The sequence below is a fragment of the Bubalus kerabau genome, chromosome 14 (assembly GCF_029407905.1).
Source record: "Bubalus kerabau isolate K-KA32 ecotype Philippines breed swamp buffalo chromosome 14, PCC_UOA_SB_1v2, whole genome shotgun sequence".
NCBI lineage: Eukaryota > Metazoa > Chordata > Mammalia > Artiodactyla > Bovidae > Bubalus > Bubalus kerabau.
In genome coordinates, this window is record NC_073637.1 from 33,115,177 (window position 1) to 33,137,988 (window position 22,812).

General features: G+C 38.0%; 1 protein-coding gene across 7 annotated transcripts in view; it reads left to right on the forward strand.

Annotated features, from left to right (window-relative positions):
- The window catches only part of SGK3 (serum/glucocorticoid regulated kinase family member 3), a 120,582-nt gene that overhangs the window by 71,396 nt on the left and 26,374 nt on the right, over positions 1-22,812 (forward strand). For 6 of the 7 annotated variants that reach the window (XM_055546147.1, XM_055546150.1, XM_055546146.1 and 3 more), the window contains exons 2-6: positions 1,063-1,279; positions 6,904-6,987; positions 9,371-9,443; positions 15,425-15,500; positions 20,241-20,328. In XM_055546147.1, the coding sequence (XP_055402122.1) occupies positions 1,202-1,279; positions 6,904-6,987; positions 9,371-9,443; positions 15,425-15,500; positions 20,241-20,328 (399 nt within the window). In that variant the 5' untranslated portion in view covers positions 1,063-1,201. The remainder of the gene's footprint in view (positions 1-1,062; positions 1,280-6,903; positions 6,988-9,370; positions 9,444-15,424; positions 15,501-20,240; positions 20,329-22,812) is intronic. The other variant, XM_055546151.1, reaches the window with a different exon arrangement.

Below are 22,812 nucleotides of genomic sequence, written 5' to 3' on the forward strand. Positions count from 1 at the left end.
GATTTTACAGCGTTGCATATTTAATTGGTTCTGCAACATTTGTCATCACACCATGCCTTGATTTTTAGTTGTATCAGATTAGCAGCTGTTAGGGGAAAAGGGCTCATTTAGAACAGCCATAGATTTTCCACTCATCTATTTGGGAATTCACAGCTTTCAATTGGTCATTTGTTTTGTGTATATTCTCAGGGACAGTCAGAAGCAGCTACAGTCCAGGTCACTATTTTTGAAATCAACATTTTCATCATATACTTGACCTTATGGCACCTTGCTCACCACTTGTACTTCATCGTGGGACAGGAAGTTTGAATGGTCTTGGTATCAGTGTGTGCCAGATTGTCAGTTTCCCCTCCCCTCCCTCCATAGTAATGTTATCAGGATATTGATCAAACATGCATTTCATTTTTGAGGGTCAGTTTTCTGGGGTCATTCTTGGTGCATTTACTGGAGTAGAAGGGACTCGAACAAAGGGACTGTTGACTAAGCTGATGGGGGCAGAGGTGAGAGAAGCAACAGGACATGGGGAAGCACCCCTCTCACAGTGTTTGGAAGCCATTACTGCTCCCAGGCTTTCAGCTGTAGCTTGAGAGAGAGGTCACCTGGTGGGAGCCAGACAGCTTTGTTTCAAGTCACTTAACCTCTCTGTGTCTCAGTTGTCTCATTTGTAAAATGGGAGTAAAGAATTGGTTACTAGACAGGTTCCCAATTGGAAGCAGGCTTCACCAGTTCCTCTTGATGCTAGGAACTTAAACCACCCTTTGAAAACTCTACTCTCAGTCCATCACAATAGAGTCCTTTCAGGTGAGAGTTAACCCTTGGTCCATAGGAAACGTGGTTGTAAATGCTCCCAAAAATTCTTAGTAGAGAAGAAAGTAGACGATTTAGCTATTGAAAGGGACATAACAGAAACTATGTCTTTAACCTGGGCTGAGACTTAAGATCAAAAGTTAAATTCCTGCAAGAAGAAGGATAAAATGGGTTCTGTGAGCCAGGAATGACAAATCAAGGTATTTTAAAATCATTTTGCTAATCAGTTCTTTTTTTTTTTTTCTGTTGGTTAAGGTTGCATGATGGAGTTTGAACATTACCTCAAGAGGTTTTATGTTTTGGATTAGCTAATTGTGTTTGTCCTCTGCTGACTGTTTCTTTGGACTCACTTCTTCGTGTCCTTCTGAGGCAATAAACTCAAAGGGATTATACCATGGACTACAAGGAGAGCTGTCCAAGTGTAAGCATCCCCAGCTCTGATGAACACAGAGAGAAAAAGAAGAGGTTTACTGTAAGTATGTAATGTGAAGTTCATGGGACAAAATTGAATGTAGAGAATATTTCCATTTCTGCTTTTCTTCCCGAACCTAGAATGGCCTCCCCTAGACTTGGCAGCTTATCTTTCAAATGATGTGTCCTCCACAGTCTTCTTTGTGTACTGTGATGGAATACAATTTCCTTTTCAGTGTAGATTTTTGCCTGTTTCCCTATCCCTTCAGAGATGCTTGTGAACTATCCCTTCAGAGATGCTTGTGAACTGTCTGATAGACCCTGTCAGTCGAAAATGTGCATACGCGTGCTTCTGTGACACATGCTCTTCTCAGGGTCTGTGGGCTCTGAAAGTCACTGAGTCCATGTGAAGAACCACTGTCTTAATTTCCACATATCTTTCTTAAGACATTTGTCACTGTAAGATTTTTTTTTAAATGTGGATCATTTTTAAAATATTTATTGAATTTGTTACAATTTTGTTTCTGTTTTATGGTTTTTTTTTTTTTTTTGGCCCCAAGGCATGTCAGATCTTAGCTCCCTGGCCAGGAATCAAACCCGGATTTCCTGCATTGGAAGGTGCAGTCCTAATCACTGGACTGCCAGGGAGGCCCTGACATTTGTGATTTTCTACCTCATTGAAAAAATATTTAATCTAGTATTTATCTCTTTTTTCACCATAGAGGCAAAGTCCATTTCTAATTTTACCTTTTATTATCATGGTGGTAACTCAGTGGTAAAGAATACGCCTGCTAATGTAGGAGACACAGGAGATGTGGGTTCAATCCCTGGGTGGGAAAGATCCCCTGGAGGAGGAAATGGCAACCCACTCCAGTATTCTTGCCTGGAGAATCCCGTGGACAGAGGAGCCTGGCGGGCTACAGTCCAGGGGGTCACAAAGAGTCAGAAATGACTGCGCAATGTATCACCTTCTCCTCATCAGCTACTATAGGACTTTATAAAGAGCAAGCAATGGGTATTTGGCTGAGTCAGTATATCAGTGACTGCTGTTGGGAAACACTCACTTTTCTATTTAGTGTAATGCCACACTATTAGTATTTAGTCTGGCAGTCTTGTTAGTATATACAGAGTTCTGCTGTCTTCCTTTTCCTCAAAAACTGTCATTTATCTTGTCTGTAACAGATCTGTTCTTCCTTGTAAGGCCCCACCCACTGAGCACTATGAAGAAACTCATTTAACCCCATCCTGTTTAACAGTTTGACTGAAAATGTAAGCAGTTCTTTTAAGTAAAAGCGCCTAGGCTGTCTTTTTCATTGTGGCCTCTTTCTCTTATGTATGTGAACACATTCTCCTTCTCCAGCTTGGCTTCGTTGTTTGTGGCAGGAGAGGTGTCCCCTTTCACAGTGTTTGTTCAGTGGATGACTGACCTCATGGTAGCCTGGCAAAGGCCGGCTTTCTTATCCTCTAGATCTTTGCCATTCCAGGTGTAGAGTGATGGGTCTGGTGAATCTCTGGCTGTGGTTGACCTGATCCAACCCTGGGCCTCATGCCTGCATCCACCACTGGCATCTGCCATTGACGGACTGATCTGTAATCTGTTCTTTGTTGGCTTGGCGAGTGGGGGTGACTGACTGCTGACTTAGCTTCCCCTCGGCCCCTTGGTGGCTGTGGAGCCCACTGAGGCTCTGTGTGCCCTCCACTGCTCCTCACTCAAGTGGGCTGCCCTGGGCTCTGACCACTGGGCAACCTGGCCCCTGCCAGAGTCCACATCACAGGAGGGGTTGAGGAGTTAAACTAAACCCTCTGACCACTCCAGTCTGCCTTCTTAACTAGGTAGGGGCCCCCTAATGGTGGTTTTTTCCCAGAGCCTCAGACAGGGAGCTGGGAACAGCCCTTGCATTTTCTGTTCTCCCTTCCTTAATGAACATGCTTCCACAGCCTGCATGCAAGCCCAGAGCAGAGAGATTGTAGCGTGGGTCTGGCCATTTGACTCTCCTCAGACATTGTAGCATTATCTTCAGCGTTTATTCCACATTCATATAAGCCAGTTTTAGAGACATCATGTTGGATTTCTCTGGCGGTCCAGTGGTTAAGAATCCGCTTGCTAATGCAGGGGACAAGATTTTGATGCATGGTCTGGGAAGATCTCACATGCCTCAATAACTCAGCCCTCTCTCTGGAGCCCACATGCCACAACTACTGAAGCCCGCGTGCACTAGAGCCTCTGCTCTGCAACAAGAGTAGCCACCGCAGTGAGAACCCCATGCACCACAACTTGAGAGGAGCCCCCGATCGCCGTAACTAGAGAGAGCCCACACACAGCAATGGAGACCCAGCACAGCCAAAAGTAAATAAATATTAGAGAAAAAACCATCATATTGATGTTAAACCAGAGATCAGTATACTTTAGGTAGTAGAGTAGAATGTACAAAGTTTTCATTCCTTCCGTCTCCTTATTTTTAACTTTGGTAAGTTCTCTCCTTCAAGGACAGAACCTCCTGCCGAGTTTGTTGGAAGCTCATCCATAGCAGATACATGCAGTGGGTTATCTCAAGGGTCCTGTTTTTCGTGGTAGGAGTATTTCCTTATCTTCTGTGAAAGAGTGAGGGAGGCCTCTAGCGTCACTCTTACCAACTATTCCCAGAGCTGTCCCTGGAGTTCTCCGAGGCTCCCTCTAGATCACCTTGATCACCTCCTCCTATCGGATGCTCAGATGGTACCTTGTCAGAGAGGACTTTACTGACCACCTGCTATACAATAGCACCTTCACACCTCACCCTGCCCCTTTCACACGTCACCCTGCCCCTTTCACACTCTGTCCCACTTACCCTGTTTAGCTTTTTAATAGCAGTTATCACCACCTGACATACCTTTAGGTTTATTTATGTGCACTTCTCCTGAACTTGTTCTTTGAAGCAAGAACTTCCCTCACTATCATTTCACCAGTATCTAGATCAGATATGGACATTTAGTAAGTGCTTGGGGCATTGAAGTTGAATGAGAAGGAGGGTTAAGTTCTTGTATTTGTTGCTGACCACTGTAGTACAGTCCTCGGTCCTCGACAAGCTTGGTCTAGTCAGTGCAGATAGACCCCACCCAACCCAGCACAGACTCTCTCCAGCTTCAGCATGTCTGTGTAATACTTGGAAACAAAAATAGGCACTGCATTAACTCTTCAGTAATATTTTTATGAATAGTTCTCATGTGCCTTTTAAATGACTTTATTCAGTTCAGCTTCTCTCAGAGAAATGCACTGCATTCTAGAAAGCCTTGACTTAAACCAAGTCTAAATTATACTTTGATTTATCCACTCAGAGAACTGTCCTTGAGCTTTTTTCTTACGCCAGCTGCTGTTCTAGGCATTGGAGATAAGTGGGTAGCAAGCATGATGGCAGTCCTTGTTCTCAAGGAACTCAAATTCTGGTGCAAGACAAGCAACAAGGAAATCTTTTTTTAAAAAAACTTCATAAGATTTATTGTACTTGGTTTTGTTAAATTCTATGTATTTTTGCAAATGAGAGTGTCTTTTCAAATTTGAAAGGTTTTTTTTTTTTTTCACTTGTATTTTATTAGAACTTACTTAGTAAGCTCTTGTTCATAAATCATCCTGCTAATAAGTAACCTCACAGGGCTTTATCTCAGCTCCTGTAAATAGAGAGCAGAGCTGCCTCAGCCTGGAACCTAGGTTTGGTTCCAATCTTGGCTGTACTCAAGTATCCATGGGAAGCCACCTTATCCTGTCAGGAAGTCAGCACAGACAGTGTTGTTTGTTCAAGATGCTCATAATCATATAAAGCTAAGTCTCTGATCCTTTGGAAGGAGTCCTGCTTCCAGGCCCATCTGATGCTGACTACCATGGGAGATAAAATCTGTAGTCTGCTTTTAGAAACATGGCTCTCTTTTGCTGGCACTCTGATTAGGTTCTTCTTCCTCTACTTCTGCACTGTCTCCAAAGGGAGCCATGTCATCTTATAAACAATTCTGACATCTCACCCAACAGCTTCCTGTAAGACAGCTTAATGTCCTCTTGGTTAACACCAGAGGTAACACCAAAAAGCTCTCTTACCCTTGGAGCTCATGTAAAGGTGCCTGGATGGTCTTGTTCTCTCTGCCTCACTTATCCAGGTGACTAATGCAATGGGTTGGCTTCACCTTCCAGGTGAGACTTTGTCCCCTTTCTCATGGGAGGGAGGGTATGGCTTTACGTTGTGGGGCCCTTCTTACTGTGGGTCTGTTAATGTGACCTTATCTTTAACAATACTTCCGAGTTCATACTTCATAAACACACACAGTGTCAGAGAGATCTTTGCTCACAGTATTATCTAACTATGAAGTGGTGAGTGGAGCTTTCCAGTCTCTCATGGGAAAGGATAGTTTGTGTAAATGCTTGTCTGGCCATCTTCTGAAGTAAATTTTCTGGCCATCTTCTGAAATAAATTTACTGTGTTATCTACAGACTGTGGACAATTGTGTTATAAACATCTCTTTCCCCTAATCTTCACTGTAAAATAGTGAGGTTGATAACCCAAGACGTACATCAGTGAGTTTTTCTTCATACACCTAGATACTTGTTATTTTTAGAAATGATAAAAAGATCTTTGGGGTCCAAATTGTTTTCTCTGTGTTATGTTGAATTGTATTCTGAGCTTCTCTGTGGGATGGACTATGAAAGATAATTCTGTATTATAATTGTTGATTTGACTCTTGTTCTAGTGCATAGAAGGTTAGAATATTTAGATTTTAGTCTCACAAGTCTGTGAACTTGGGCAAGTTATTTAACTTTGTGGGGCCATCATTTCCTCCTATCTGCAATAGGGGTTGTAATATTTTTTCTGTTTACTTCATAAGGTTGTTGACTCTGGTTATATGAAATTGTGTGTGCATGAAAATGTTAAACACAGGCAAGAAAGTCGTAGGAAATATGAGAATAAAGTCTTAGTTTGAAAAATATTGTGTAAAAGATGCCCTGAAAGGAGGAGAACTAATAACTTGAGTATTTACTATGTGCCAGGCATCACTTTTGAAAATACTTTATCATTTCAGAGTAGTGGTTACCTTTGGGAAAGAAGAGAGCAATGTCATCTGTTGAAACTGTGTTTTATTCTTGGGGCTGCTGCTGCTAAGTCACTTCAGTCATGTCCGACTCTGTGTGACCCCATAGACAGCAGCCACCAGGCTCCCCCATCCCTGAGATTCTCCAGGCAAGAACACTGGAGTGGGTTGCCATTTCCTTCTCCAATGCAGGAAAGTGAAAAGTGAAAGTGAAGTCGCTCAGTCGTGTCTGACTCTTAGCGACCCCATGGACTGCAGCCCACCAGGCTCCTCTGTCCATGGGATTTTCCAGGCAAGAGTACTGGAGTGGGGTGCCATTGCCTTCTCCAGGAAATCTGAAACAGGAATTGAAAAATGCCAGAATTCAGAAGATCTAAATAATGAGTACACTGGTGTTCATTATGTTACTCTGAAAACTACAGAAAATTTTTCCTACCATTTAAAAAATAAAACACCTTTCAACAAGATAAAAGAAGTGTTTGAGTTGGTATACTTGTGTATGTTGGAGGATTGTATATAAATATTAATGTCTAATTATCTATTTCATAGGTATGAAAACATTTTATTTGCATATGTAAATAGCTAGTGGGGCGTTTCCCTCAAATTTTATTTTATTATTTTTAATTTCTACAGGTTTATAAAGTTCTGGTCTCAGTGGGCAGGAGTGAGTGGTTTGTCTTCAGGAGATATGCAGAGTTTGATAAACTTTACAATACTGTAAGTAATAGTCTACAAGATTTTTACTTAAAACATCTGAGAGAACTGGAAGCTGAAGGAATTATTTGATAACTAAACAATACTTATGTATATATCAGACAAGCAGAAAAGAGATTCTTCAAAATCATCCTAATTTTGGAATGCTTACTAAAAAGGGTGGGAGAGGACTTCAGATAAACTACTGAAGATATAGATGTGTAGTCTAAAATACATTTCAGTGTCATAGAATATTAGAAATAAATCCTTTCTATCTGTTTTTCTAATAATTGTTAATCATCATGCTGCTGCTAAGTCACTTCAGTCGTGTCTGACTCTGCAACCCCAGAGACGGCAGCCCACCAGGCTCCCCCGTCCCTGGGATTCTCCAGGCAAGAACACTGGAGTGGGTTGCCATTTCCTTCTCCAATGTATCAGAGTGAAAAGTGAAAGTGAAGTTGCTCAGCCATGTCCGACTCTTTGCGACCCCATGGACTGCAGCCCACCAGTCTCCTTTGTCCATGGGATTTTCCAGGCAAGAGTACTGGAGTGGGGTGCCATTGCCTTCTTTGAATCATCATGCTATTTATTTCTAGTTAAACTGCCCAACTGTTAGCTTTAAGTGTTAGAGCAGAGAGATCGCGATGTGGGTCTGGCCATTTTTGCTGCAGTGTCTTCAGCATTTATTCCACGTTCATGCAAGCCAATTTTAGAAACGTGTGTGCATGCTAAGTCACATCAGTTGTGTCCAACTCCTTGCAACCCCATGGACTGTAGCTCACTGGTCTCCTCTGTTTATGGAATTCTCCAGGCAAAAATACTGGAGTGGGGAGCCAGTCCCTTCTCCAAGGCATCTTCCCAGCCCAGGGATCAAACCCATGTCTCCTCCGTTTCAGGCAGATTATTGTCTGATTCACCAGGGAAGCCCATTTAGAATAAAAGGGAAGAGAAAAAATAACATTTTCAATCTGTAAACATGTGTTTTTTATGACTGTAGTTTGCATTTGGAAGCTTTTTATTATAGAACTTGTTGAACATGTATGGAACTAGACTAGTATAAATAGAGAACATCAGATAATGTACCATCCATCTTCAAGAATTATTGTACATGGTCATTCTTGTTTCATCTGTATCCCTAGCCAGCCCACTATAATTATGAAGCAGATCTCAAACATCGTATCTTTCTGTTTGTAAATATTTCTGTGTATATCTCTAAAAAGATAGATTCTTTAAAAATATACAATGTCATTATCATAATAATTAATGAAAATGCTTTAATATCAAATACTCAGTGTTCATATGACTGGTTGATAATCCTGTGAAGTGTCTTTTTTTTTTCAAACAAATCATTATAAATTTTATTTTTTTGTTTTAACTTTTTCAAAAATTTTTATTGAAATATAGTTGATTTTATGAGTTGTCTTTTAATCACTAAGTTTCCCCCTCCACCTCTCTTTTGTGTACAATTTTTTTGTTGGAAAAAAGAGTCGTTTCTCTATTGATTTTTTTATCTGAATTTTGCTGACAGCTTGCCCATGGTTTAGACTGATTAATTCACTCTCCTATTCTTTGTATTTCCTGTCATTGGAGATATATCTTTATTCTCTCACACAAACACACACTGTATGTGTGTGTATGCGTATGTGTGTGTGTGTGTGTGTGTGTGTATGTAGTATATGTTTGGGTTTTTTTGTTTATTTCTAAAACATTTAAAGTCACTAGAGAAATGCAAGGATTGGTAAGACTGTGTAAAGACAGTATATGTGTGGTCCTTTGATGTCAAGCTTATAGTAAATATAAGCATTTACCCATTTTTATGGCTTTACTGCCCTAAATTGAATTTCTTCAGGACCAAGTTGTTTTTCTCTGGGGATAGGCAAATCTTAGAGACAAATGTGTTAGAATATTAACAGGAGGAAGGATTGAGCAGAGGAAATTGAAAATTCATCAGCTTTCTCAGAAAACAATTGCCAGTCTGTTAGAACACAGAAGTCACATTTCCTGACATCATAAACAGGGAGTAAGTAACAGGTATTCAAAACCTGTACCCCAGGTTCTCATCCAAGTACTTACTTAACTTAAACAATTTTAAGCCTCACAGCAAATCTATAAGTGCTAAGATTATCCCCATTTTCCACAAGAAAACTGAAGCACAGAGATGTTAAGTAGCTTATCCAGGGTCACAAAGATACTAATTGTTTTACTGGGACAAAAGAGAATTAGCCAGATTAATGGTATTTTACTGGCATGATTTAATATTGTACACTTAATCATGATACACTTAAAAGTATGATGGGTTTTTATGATGAATTTTTTTTTGAAAATTAGACTGTATTTTATTTTGGCATGTGTATAACTAGAAGACCTATGTAGTAAGTTTATGTAATATTATTTTTTTCAATTCTAGTTAAGGAAACAATTTCCTGCTATGGCCCTGAAGATTCCTGCCAAGAGAATATTTGGTGATAATTTTGATCCAGGTAGGCAGTAAATTCTTAGACCAGCCATGAGTAATGTTAAATTTTGAAGAAGCAGTTAACATATTCATTGCCCTGGATAGTAGTGTAAATCTGCAAAGCTGATGGTTCTCAGGCTGTATGCCTGATTACCAGGCATTGTTTTAAATACTTTATATGTTTTAATTCATTCACTCCTCACAGCAGCTCTTGGAGGCTGGTATTACCATCATCACTATTTTATAGATGAGGAAGCTGAGGCACATGTTAGATAATTTGCCCAGGCTCACATACAGCTAATAAATAGCAGATCTGAAAGTTAAATTCAAGTGGTCTGGCTTCAGATAAATCTGTTGATCACTAAGGATAATGTGGATTACTTTCCTAACCATGAGAGGCATTCCTTGTTATATCCAGAAACATTTACTAAATGTGTGGTCTGTACATGGCACCTTTCAGGCCTTTGAATGGGATACCAAGTATCCTATTGTTCACCTTTGGGAAGCCTAATGTCACATAGGATCTCAGAAATCTGGAGGCTGTATGTATGTCTGAAGCCTCAACTGCAAAAAAAATTTTTTTACTAGACTTTAAGAAATCAACCTAGTACACAAATATCTACTTATAAGACAGAAATCTCTATCCACTAGAAATTCCATACGTAAAGTCATCTGTCTATGCCACAAGTGGATCCTGACAAGCTATTGAGTTTCCTCTCTCCCCACCATCTTGCCTCCTCAGCTAACTTGCTTGTAACCATCAGACCTGTGATTCCTGAGTGGCTGCTTTCTTGGTTGTTACTCAGGATATGAGCTCTCAAACCACTTATCTTGCTTCCTCTCTACAGCCTGACCCTACAGTGTTCCTTTGTCTCCCAGACCTTTTCACCATACCCGGTGCAGTTCTGCCCACAATGAACAAACTCCTTTACCCTCCATCTTTTTCATATTTCTTTCACATTCTTGCTTTAATTAAAACTGACTCCCCCTCACCCTCACAGCCGCAGGCTGCTGGAATCCCCTGTAATCCTCTCAACTGAAGACGCTTTATTCTCCTATACTTTCTGAACCTTTGGATTGGAAAGGATTCTCATTTCCCCAATTTTTTTTCACTTCTCCTATTTTATGTAGATTGTTTTCCTCTTGGGAGAACTTAGCACACTTTATTGTCCTACCAGTCTGTTTTATCTGGGTGTAGATTTTAAGAAGGTGGATACTTTATCTTTTTTATTTATGATGCCTAGTAAATATTTGGTTCTCAATAAATATTACATGAATTCATTAATAGAAGATTGAGTTGGCACAACACTGTCAGATTACACATTCCATGGGTTGACTCTATAGACCAGTGACTTTTGAGCTCTTGTTCTCTTGTATTCTCTTTAGCTGCAGAATAGTGAAATCTTACGCAGAAAATGTCATGTGTAGAACAAATAAAAATGGAACTGCTTTGTTGGTGCAGCAGTGAAGTATGTCTGTAGAGCATGGGTTTAAAAACATTGTGGAGGGCAGCCTGGGGGCCTCAGAGTTACTTGAGCAAAATGGCAATATAATGTGGAACCCACTGTGTATATGTAAGTATGCACAGCAGAGGGAAGACAAGATAGAGACTGGGAGGCTGGTGACACGATACTGGATGCTTGGGGCTGGTGCACTGGGACGACCCAGAGGGATGGAATGGGGAGGGAGGAGGGAGGAGGGTTCAGGATGGGGAACACATGTATACCTGTGGTGGATTCATTTTGATATTTGGCAAAACTAATACAGTTATGTAAAGTTTAAAAATAAAATAAAATTTAAAAAAAAAAAAAAAAAAAAAAGAGAATATTCCAGGAGTCCTCCAGTTAGAGAATGAGAGCTGCAAGTAGGGTGGAAATGGGGCTAAAAATTGAGTCAGTTTTTCTTTCTGGCTTACTTCACTCTGTATAATAGGCTCCAGTTTCATCCACCTCATTAGAACTGTTTCAAATGTACTCTGTGGGAGAGGGAGAGGGTGGGATGATTTGGGAGAATGGCATTGAAACATGTATAATATCATGTATGAAATGAGTCGCCAGTCCAGGTTCGATGCACGATACTGGATGCTTGGGGCTGGTGCACTGGGACGACCCAGAGGGATGGTACGGGGAGGGAGGAGGGAGGAGAGTTCAGGATGGGGAACACGTGTATACCTGTGGTGGATTCATGTTGATATATGGCAAAACCAATACAATATTGTAAAGTTAAATAATAAAAAAAAATAAAAAATAAAAATTGAGTCAGATGTAAGAATTCTTTTAATGAAAAACCTATAAAAAATCTTGGTGGTTGCTTGGGTAGAGGAGACATAGAGTAGAATCAGAGACAGCTGATGTGTCTGACTTGGGGGAATGAGAGAATTAATTAATTTGAAGTGGCGGAAAGACACTTAAGGTGACTCAAACCACATATTAGTGATTAATATGAGACTGGAAGTACGTTTAGAGTTTTGTGGAGCCCTCAGTTAAACCCTGAAGTCAGAATCATTTTATCCAGGGAAGAAGGCAAAGGGATAAAGACCTGCAACATTGCTATTCCATTGTTAAAGGCAAAATACCAGACAAGTTCTTGTGGTATTGATGTTTTTGTGGATTAATTATTTGACACTAAAAATTGATTTTTTTGAACATTTGGAAATCAGTCATGAGCATATCTTATATGACTTGGCAACAGTTAAACAGACTACATGCCATAGATTTTTGGAAAACCCAAGTTATACTCAACAAAGCAAAGATTGATAGAATGCTCATTTAATTAGGCTTTAGGGAAACAGACATTCTCATGTTTTGCTGGTAGGAATACAAAGTGGTACAAACCATATGAAATGTGGTAATATTTAGCAAAACTATCATGCATTTCACTTTGACCAAGAAATCACATTTCTAGGGATCTGTTCAAAACTGCATAGGAAATGATGTATGTATAAGACTGTTGATTGTGGCACTGTTTTTAATAGTAAAAACTGGAAACAACTGAAATAGCCTTCCATTATTGGAATATGATGCATCTGGGAAAAGGAACAAAAAAACTCTTTGTACATTACTGTGAAGTGATCTCCAGAATACCTGGTTAAGTGGAAAAAACAAGGTGCAGATCTGGACATTGTATGTTTTTTGTGTATGAAAGGATGTAAATATTCAAAAGGGAATAATGGAAGAATAAATCAAAAACTGAAAACTGATGACTTCAAGGAGAGGTCAGCTGAAGACACCTCTGGATGAATCTTGTTCATAGCTTTGCATATTTTAAGCAATTTAAAAACAAAAATAAATGCAATAATATTGCATAATATGCATAATATGGAGGTCTCTAACAATTGAAAATAAGCAAGGAAAAAATCTATAACCTAATTGGTGGTGAAACGCATGGAGAATAATTATTTTAAATGACTTCAAAACATGGACATTAACCTGTATAATCCTCATGGGATGTATGCTAAGGGCAAAATAAGCACACAAAGCAATGTTACTCTGCATTCAGTGATCTTATTGTTAATTTATATAGAGTTGTTCTTTTGTGATTCTGTTAGTGTTATGAGAACCAAAATTTTAAGCAGAATATGAAAGAGATACAAATATAAAACTGGAGATTTTAAGTTTAAAAAGTCCTGTGATTTTTAAACTTGATTTGGGAATATAGTATGAAGTCACAATTTATTTTTCCCTTTCTAAAACAGTACACATTTCCTAGCTCTCTCCCCTGGAAATGCCTAAAAACAGTAACAAATAAGGAGCAGCAAACACCCTTAGCATCCATCTAAATACCATTTCCCCTTTAAAGGAACCAGAGTTCCATGGAAAAGTGCCATTTCCAGGTGCTGGGCAGGAAATGTGCAAGATATCCTAGGACAGCTTGCCTGAAAGCAAAGAAGCTACGTAAGAATACTGACTGAAGTTTTATCAAAAGGACACAGGAGCACAGTTGATGGGGGCTTTTACCAGCCAAGGAAGTGAAGTAGCTCAGTCATGTCTGACTCTTTGCGACCCCGTGGACTGTAGCCTACCAGGTTCCTCCCTCTGTGGGGTTCTCCAGGCAAGAATACTGGAGTGGGTTGCCATTTCCTTCTCCAGGGGATCTTCCTGACCTAGGGATCGAACCTGGGTTTCCTGCATTACAGGCAGATGCTTTAACCTCTGAGCCACCAGGGAAGCCCTTACCAGCCAAAGATGAGACAATAAGACCATGAAAAAAGAAGTTGCTCTTTTAACCTCATGTTTGACAACTACCATGTAGTTGTCATGCTGCAACTTCTAAGTCCATATGTGTCATTTCCTTTTTCTTTTCTCTTCATTTTGGTGGTTACCAACCTCTGTAAGATAAGTTTTACATACTAGAGGCAGAATTTAGGGTTGTTTCTGCCAATACTTCATGGCAAATAGATGGGTAAACAATAGAAACAGTGAGAGACTTTAATTTTGGGGGCTCCAAAATCACTGCAGATGGTGACTGCAGCCATGACATTAAAGCATGCTTGCTCCTTGGAAGAAAGGCTATAACCAACCTAGACAGCATATTAAAAAGCAGAGACATTACTTTGCCAACATAGTGAAAGCTATGGTTTTTCCAGTAGTTATATGTGGATGTGAGAGTTGGACTATAAAGAAAACTGAGCACTGAAGAATTGATGCTTTTGAACTGTTGTGTTGGAGAAGACTCTTGAGAATCTCTTGGACTGCAAGGAGATACAGCCAGTCCGTCCTAAAGGAAATCAGCCTGAATATTCATTGGAAGGACTCATGCTGAAACTGAAACTCCAATATGTTGGCTACCTGATGAGAAGAACTGACTCATTTGAAAAGACCCTGATGCTGGGAAAGATCAAGGCAGGAGGAGAAGGGGACAACAGAGGATGAGATGGTTGGATGGCATCACCGACTCGATGGACATGAGTTTGAGCAAGCTCCAGGAGTTGGTGATGGACAGGGAAGCCTGGCATGCTGCAGTGTATGGGGTCGCAAAGAGTTGGACAGGACTGAGTGAACTGAACTGCCTATACTTCTCTTTTTTTTTTTTTTGCCTATACTTTTCAAAGTTAAAATTTCACTTTGAATTTAAGGATCTTTCTGTAGAGTACACACAGAGTTAGACATACTTTTTTATATTCTGAATAGTTTAATATCAAACCTTTTTGCTGATTGGATCTTGGAGTCAATATATAAATTACTTTTGGGGTACTTTTATAAAAAGAAGGATATCTTTACCCCTGAAAAATAAAATTACAAAAGAACAAAAACAATGTAAGTTAGATAAGGATTGGCATATGAAATTTAGAGATGACAAATGCTAAAATGTGTAATCATTTGTTTGGTATTTTATTTATTCATTTGCAAACATCAGTTAAGTATGTTCCAAGACACTGTGTTAAGGGCTGATGTTAAAAATAAATTTAAAAGCATGACCCTTGTCTTCAGTGACTTACATAGAAAACATTTTTATTTCTCAGTTTTAACCTCTGAAGAGAAATAGGTTTATACAAGATAAAAACCTGTTTTTAGCAGCAGAGTTTTCATAATAGTCAGTTAACCAGTTAGTCATCATTCCCACTTGCAAGGATTTCAGTATTTCCTGATTACGCTTGTTTTTGTTTTTTGTTTGTGTGTATTTCAGTTAGTATGACTTTTCAGCTATCAGTGTCATAGTGTTAATTCTTATTCATTACCTGAAAGTATACAAGGAGTTGGACAAAGCAAACTGGTGACTCCAGGTTTTGTAGTGAGTCTGTTTAGAACCTAAAATAGGCATTTTTGTGGGGGAGAATTTTCTTCAGCAAAATATGTTACCTGCTTTATTTTAATGTTATAATCATATTTATAGATTAAAATATATTTGTTAAATATTTATTCCTTATTTTATATCAAGAAGTATGAATTAAGAAATAACTTCTTAATCAAAATTCATTCTCTTGTGTTGGTCTATTCTTGTATAACTGTATTGATGATAATTACAGTCTGATGTAAATAATCCTAATAGTATTGTCTCTCTTAACAGATTTTATTAAACAGAGAAGAGCAGGACTGAATGAATTCATTCAGAACTTAGTTAGGCATCCAGAGCTTTACAACCAGTAAGTAATTGTCATTGTGTTCTGAGGATACACTGAAACCCAGCCTCAGATCTGTGGAATGTTACTTTGTGCTGTATATTTTTGTGGAGTCTTCCTCAAGCATTTTTCCCCTGGTGTTTTTAATCCTCTAAGAATTTTCCACGTTTTTCCTCCATCAACTCAAGGTCCTAGTTACTTTCTTTCTTCCTACTGTACTTGTATTTGTTTTATAGATTTAACTTGAAAAGACTTTGCACAGTTAAAACATTTTGCTGATTATTTGATGCTATATTTATTCATGCACTGAGAAAGCATTTCCTCATGTACCTCTGTGTGGGAATAAAAGAAGAAATGGGAATAAAAGGAGAAATGAGTGTTACCCTTACCTTCCAGAGGCATTGGCTCCCATGCTTTTAACAGACTTTTCAGAGTCTCAACACGGGAGGACTGTATTTTTTAATCGTTCCCCTTGTAACAGTGATTACTACTTTATAGTTCTTTACAGTTTATAGAGGATTCCTATCTTCTGAGCAGATGCTCTGACCTCCTTTTTAACCTAATTTACTAAATTAGTAAAATACTTGAGCTGGACCTCCTCTGACCAAGGTCTTCAGCCCAGTGCTCTGGGTTTCCTTTCCCCTGATGCTCACAGATAAGATGAGGGTCCGGGGAAGGTCAACCCCTGCTGTAGCTCTGAAATTGGCCTCTGCAGGGAGGAGCAGGTGGTGGAGGGGCACAAAACTCGGTAGGATCCTTGAATTCAGGGTTCCTGTGTGTCTTGTGTGTTCCTCAGCAAAGAACCTTTTATCAAAGAACCTTAATCTTTTGGCTCTTTGTATAATTATTTTTTGAACATCATGCCTTTTCCCTCAGACAAATTCTGTGTTATCGTCAGCTTAGATCATCTACCCTTCTAAATAAAAACAAAATAAAAGTTAGTTTTTATTTTTTAACTTGTATTTATTTATTTATGGCTCTGCTGGGTCTTCGTTGCTGCAGGGGCTTTTCTCTAGATGTGGAGAGTGAGGGCTCTAGTTGTGGTGTGCGGGCTTCTCGTGGCAGTGGCTTTTCTTGTTGCGGATCACGGGCTCTGGGGCACACAGACTTTGGTAGCTAGGCTCCCAGGGTCTAAGAGCACAGGCTCAGCAGTGTGGTGAGCGGGCTTAGTTGCTCCGTGTTATTGTGGGATGTTCCTGGATCAGGGATCGAACCCATGTCTCCTACATTGGCAGGCAGATTCTTCACCACTGAACCACCTGGGAAGCCCTACCTTTCTAATGTTTAATTATTATTATATGCACTTGAGATTACTTCAAATTGACATATTTCTGACTTGTTTGAAATTCATATGCTAAGAGCTTGAATTTGTCTCCTTTGACAGAACTTCACATGGAGTAAGTATAGAATAGATGGTGGTGATGTTTATTATTTCTGCTGGTATTTTGAATGCTGTTACTCAGAACTTCTGACAGTGTATGTTAAATTTGAAGTATTCATTTTGGATCTTGAAGTATGGTAGTATAAGTATATAAGTATGGATGTTACATTTGGTATTGAAATTTAACTGAAACCAATTTGGTTATTTTGGTTTAGCATTATACTATAAAATACACAATTCTTAATTATACAGCCCAATAGACTTTTTCATATATATGCACCTCTCCATTTAAAGTAGAGGACTTTTCCAGCACCCCCAGATTAAATAGCCAAGAGATTTTATTTTAATTTTCAATTTAAGGTTTAATGGATGTTTTCTTTTTAATAAAAAGTGACATTTCACATTTTCTGGATCTCCTCTGTTAATGGAACTTTGTTAGTTTTCACACTCTCCATTTGAACATCAAACTGTTTATAAAAATAGGTTTAAGAAAACAGAAAGAGAAGCCAATCAGCAAATGTATCTTGAACACCTACTACATGCCTATTCTTATTATGTGTGGAAAAAGCACTTCAAAAGTAGCTTTTCGTTAGTAGAGAAAAGGTTATTTTTAAGATAACGTCTTTTAAAATGGAATTTTAAAACTCAAATAAAATATTATTAATTTCTCTGACCTGTGGATAGGAAAGGGTTTTCTGAGCATATTGGGAATGAGTGATATGTTACAAAGTAAAACATTAATAAATTTGATTAATAAAACCTTTTGACCTCCAAAAATTACAAGTGAAATTTAAAACCAAAAATATAAAAAGTTTCCTGTGAATAAAGGACAATAGATAAATATACTTACTAAAAGAGCTCATGCAGATAATACACACTTAAGAACCACCCCCCAAATAGACAGCACATTAACAGATGCAAATGGCTGATTAATTACTAGAGAAACTGAATGTTTCCTTATCTATTTAAAAAATGCAAACGAACAAAAATATTTTAGCTTTATTGCAGCATAACACAAATAGAAAAGAGCACAAATTGTGACTGTACAGCTTAATGAATTATGAGAAAGTGAATATATCTGAGTATCACACCCCCTCCAGGCCAAGGAATAGAACATTATTAGCACCCCAATATTGAATATGGTTCCTTGTACTATGCAGTAGGTTCTTGTTTTTTATCTTTTTTATATATAGCAGTGTGTATATTGGAGAAGGAAATGGCAGCCCACTCCAGTGTTTTTGCCTGGACAATCCCAGGGATGGGGGAGCCTGGTGGGCTGCCGTCTATGGGGTCGCACAGAGTCGGACACGAGTGAAGCGACTTAGCAGCAGCAGTAGTGTGTGTATATTAATCCTAAACAGTATGGAGGTTTCCTTAACAAACTAAAAGGAGTTACTTCATGATCTGCAGTCGCACTCCTGGGCATATATCTGGAGACTACTCTAATTCAAAAAGATATATGTACCCCAGTGTTCACATCAGTACTATATACGGTAGCCAAGACATGGAAGCAGCCTGAATGTCCATGAACAGCCAAATGGATAAAGAAGATATGATATATATATATGTGTGTGTGTGTATGTATATATATAGTAGAATATTACCCATCCATAAAAAGTGAAATAATGATACATGGATGGACCTAGAGATTATCATATTAAGTGAAATAAGTTGGACAAAGAAAGACAAATACAATATGATAGAATTTATATGTGAAATCTGAAATAATGATACAAATGAAATGATGGCAAAATAGAAATGGACAAAGAAAACAAACTGATGGTTACCAGAGAGGATAGCAACAGGGTGGGGAGTAGGGGGAAGATAAATTAGCATTTGGGGATTAATATATCTCAACTTTTTAAAAGAAAAAAAAAAAGAACAATTTAGGAGGAGGTACCCAGATGTAGAGATTTAACCATTCCTCAGGATCATCATCGGAGAAGGCAATGGCACCCCACTCCAGTACTCTTGCCTGGAAAATCCCATGGACGGAGGAGCCTGGTGGGCTACAGTCCATGGGGTCGCTAAGGGTCGGACACGACTGAGCGACTTCACTTTCACTTTTCACTTTCACTTTTCACTTTCATGCATTGGAGAAGGAAATGGCAACCCACTCCAGTGTTCTTGCCTGGAGAATCCCAGGAACGGGGGAGCCTTGTGGGCTGCCGTCTGTGGGGTCGCACAGAGTCAGACATGACTGAAGCGAGTTAGCAGCAGCAGCAGGATCGTCATTAATCTGTGCAGTCTTATTTCCTCTTTATGGGCTTTCCTGGTAGCTCAGTTGGAAAAGAATCTGCCTACAGTGCAGGAGACCCCAGTTCTATTCCTGGGTCAGGGAAATCCACTGGAAAAGGGATAAGCTACCCACTCCAGTATTTCTGGATTTCCCTGGTGGCTCAGCTGGTAAAGAATCCACCTGCAGTGTGGGAGACCTGGGTTCCATCCCTGGGTTGGGAAGATCCCCTGGAGATGGAAAAGGCTACCCACTCCAGTATTCTGGCCTGGAGAATTCCATGGACTGATAGTCCACGGGGTTGCAAAGAGTTGGACACAACTGAGTGACTTTCACTTTCTTTCCTCTTTCTATCCATTTGTTCATACCCACTGTTGATGCCCACTTCAGCAGGTTTGTTATAAGTCTTTGGGTATATATTGATTGACTGTTGCTTTGTGTCTGAGTGTTTAATGTGTACACATAATGGTGCTTTGCTGTGGTTCCTTGTTTCTGACTGCTGGCTGGTCAGTCTTCTTTGCAACCAGTTACTGTAGCTTGCTTACTCATTTCCCTAGTGGTGGATGGCTGTTCTGCTTCTGATTCACAGCTATAGAGAGTATAACAATGAGTCTCCTAGTTACATGTCTTTCACTGAACTTGTACGTAATTTTTTTCTGTAGTTTATCCTTAAAACTGAAATTTCTGGCCCCAGGGAAAATGTATACTCAGTTTAACCAAATATTGCCAAAATGCTTTTCAGAAAAGTTGCCTCATTTTACATTCTTGTGAGCAGTATGTGAGAGTGTTCCTTTCCCTTCATCCCTGCCAACTTGGGGTTTTATGTATCTTTCTAGATTTTTCTGGTTAGTGGACATAAAATGACTTCTCACCATTGTTTTGTTTTTTCCTGATAATTAGTGAAGTTGGCCATCTTCCTAAATTTCATTACCATTTGGATTTTTCTCTTCTGTGAACCTTTGCCCATTTGTTTATTGGACTCCCTGTTTTTTAAAATTAATTTGCTTATTACAATACAGTAATGATTATTATTGGATTTTGTTTGCCTTTCTTACTATAAATGCTACAATGCTGACTTTTGTTTTCATGTTAAAAGAGAGAAAAGGTGTAGAAATGCAGTCATAATAAAGTTAATTTTTGTTTTTAGTCCAGATGTCAGAGCATTCCTTCAAATGGACAGTCCAAAACATCAGTCAGATCCATCTGAGGATGAGGATGAAAGAAGTACTCAGAAGGTAGTAAGAGGAATTGTATTTTCTAACAGAAAAAAAAAAATACCATTCCCCAAAGATGAAATTATTGGCAACCTTAGGAGCCACATTTACTTAAAATAATTTCCTCCATTGTAGATTTTCTGCTGTGTAGAAAACATAAAAACAAATGTGTATACTTCTAACTGATCACTATTTCTTGTAAAATTGATAAAATGAGTACTTTTTATAACAAAAAGTAATGTAAATTAAAGATTTGAAAATAGTAAGTCAGAAATATCCCTATTATCAACAACCCAACCTATTTTTAATATTTCAGTGATTTTCTTTCTAATATATGAAAGATTTCTTAATATATGAATTTTTTAATTACCTGATTTTAATTATACAACATATAAAGTTTTGTGTTCTGCTCTGTTAACTTTACATCATACTTTTTGATCATCATGTATCTTCATCAAGATCACTGTAACTTGAAATGGTGAATTTTGACCAGCAGAAGAGGGCTTTTCAACCAGAACACTACATACCTCTTTCTCTGCTTTGTCAGGTTTTGATACGTAGAGCAGTCAATATACATGTGCTGGTTGGCGTTGACTAAGTTTTATTGCTGTAGGTATATGCACATAATTAATATGTATTCTGAATAAAGAATAGATATTCTTATTTTTTTAATGAATTGTGATATAGTAAGTTTGTGCTTTCTTATGAAGACATTGTCAACATATACTTTAAAAGGTTATATTAGAAAGGTAAATTACCATAATTTAACTCAGGATTATGTAGCAGTTAAAAGTACATTATTAAAAAAGTATAATTGCAAGTGTTTATAAATATGATAATACCATTATAATTCAAAATTGATTCATACTATTGGTAAATACATGAAAATGAGAGATGTACAGTTTTGTCTTTATAATGTTTTAATTTTGTCATGGTGCTATTTTTCTAATTTAAAAGGTAATGTCATTACCCACAGATAATATCTTCATTTGAAAAATAGACATGACTACTAGAAAGTAGTTCTGATTCTCTAAGAGGGCCCTCAGTTAAGAGAAAAGGTTTAACTCTTTCCATTTGTGACAGGGTTGCTCCTAGGACAATGTAAAAGGATATTTTAATTTCATATATGCAAAGTTGGTCAAAAGAGAAATAACCAGCTGGGAAAACATAGTAAATAAACATAAGAAGGAAAAATATCTGTGTGAAAAAAAGCTCATACAAATGAATTTTCGAAAAGAATGATATTCAAGACTCTAGTAGATGAAAGGAACAGGACCATGAAGAAATAGCTCTTGGTAAACAAATATATGGGAAAATGTTCAACCTTGATGCCAGTAGCAAATAAAAGTTTTAAATGACAGGTTTTTTTCCTCTACCAAATTAACAAAAATGTCAAGAAACTGAAATACACCAGGACTAATAAGGGTAAGGTAAGATGGGCATCCTTGGGCCTTACTGGTGTTATCATTTTATGCAGCTCTTGGAAAGCAATTTGGCAAAGTGTATCAAACATGAAAATAATTCATGTCACTTAGGAGTTGATGTAAATGAAACAACCCTTCTCACAGAAAATAGCAAAGATGTTCACTTTAGTAAGATTTATAATGAAAAGTTAGAATCTGAACATTCATCAAATAGTGATTGTCCCTATATATTGTACATTTAAAAAATATTTCTAAGGATGATATTATTTTGACATACCATTAAATGAAATCAGGTATAAAACTTTTTATGCAAATTTACAGTGTGAGCATGGTCAGTTTTTAGAAGTTAATGCAAAAACTATATGGAGGTGCTAGAAGTATTTGTAATCAAATTACTTGTTAGTATGGATTTTTAAAGACAGTTTACTACTATTCAAAAAATATTTTAAGGAGTAAAATTTATGTAACCATGATTTTTTTTGTTAATCACGTTGAGTGTGTGTAGGTGTAGGTCATGTGAAGAATACCTTGCACTGCTGTAGGAAAAAGACTAAGAGAAATTGCTGGGTTCTGGCTCCTGTTCTGTCTCTGTTGACTTTAGATCCAGATTTTGTTTCTTGTTTCATCCATAAAATCTGCAACTTGGACTAGGATCTTTTGCTGTTTTAAAATACCAATAGAAAGAACCTCTCAAAAAAAAAAAATCCTTGCTTCATCTTATACTTGTAAATATTTATTTTTTATTTTTAATTAAAATTTATAGGAAATGTATCAGTTTGGTGCCAGCATTGTTACTTTATAAGAAGCATATACTTTAGACCCTTTGTCCTTAATTTAAAAAAATAACTTGTTTTCTAGAGATTGTAAGTTGCAAATGAATTTAAGTGGGAATATATATGACATATGTCTCTAATAAGAAATTTGCTTAAAATTGTTGATTCTGATTAAAGAGAATGTTTTTAAAAACTTATTTTATATAAGCTTATATGATGTATAATTGTATAGGGCTCTGGTAAATGTGCATATTTGAGACATCTCTGATTTAATTCTTTGAATATATTAAGAATTTCATAGTTTCTTG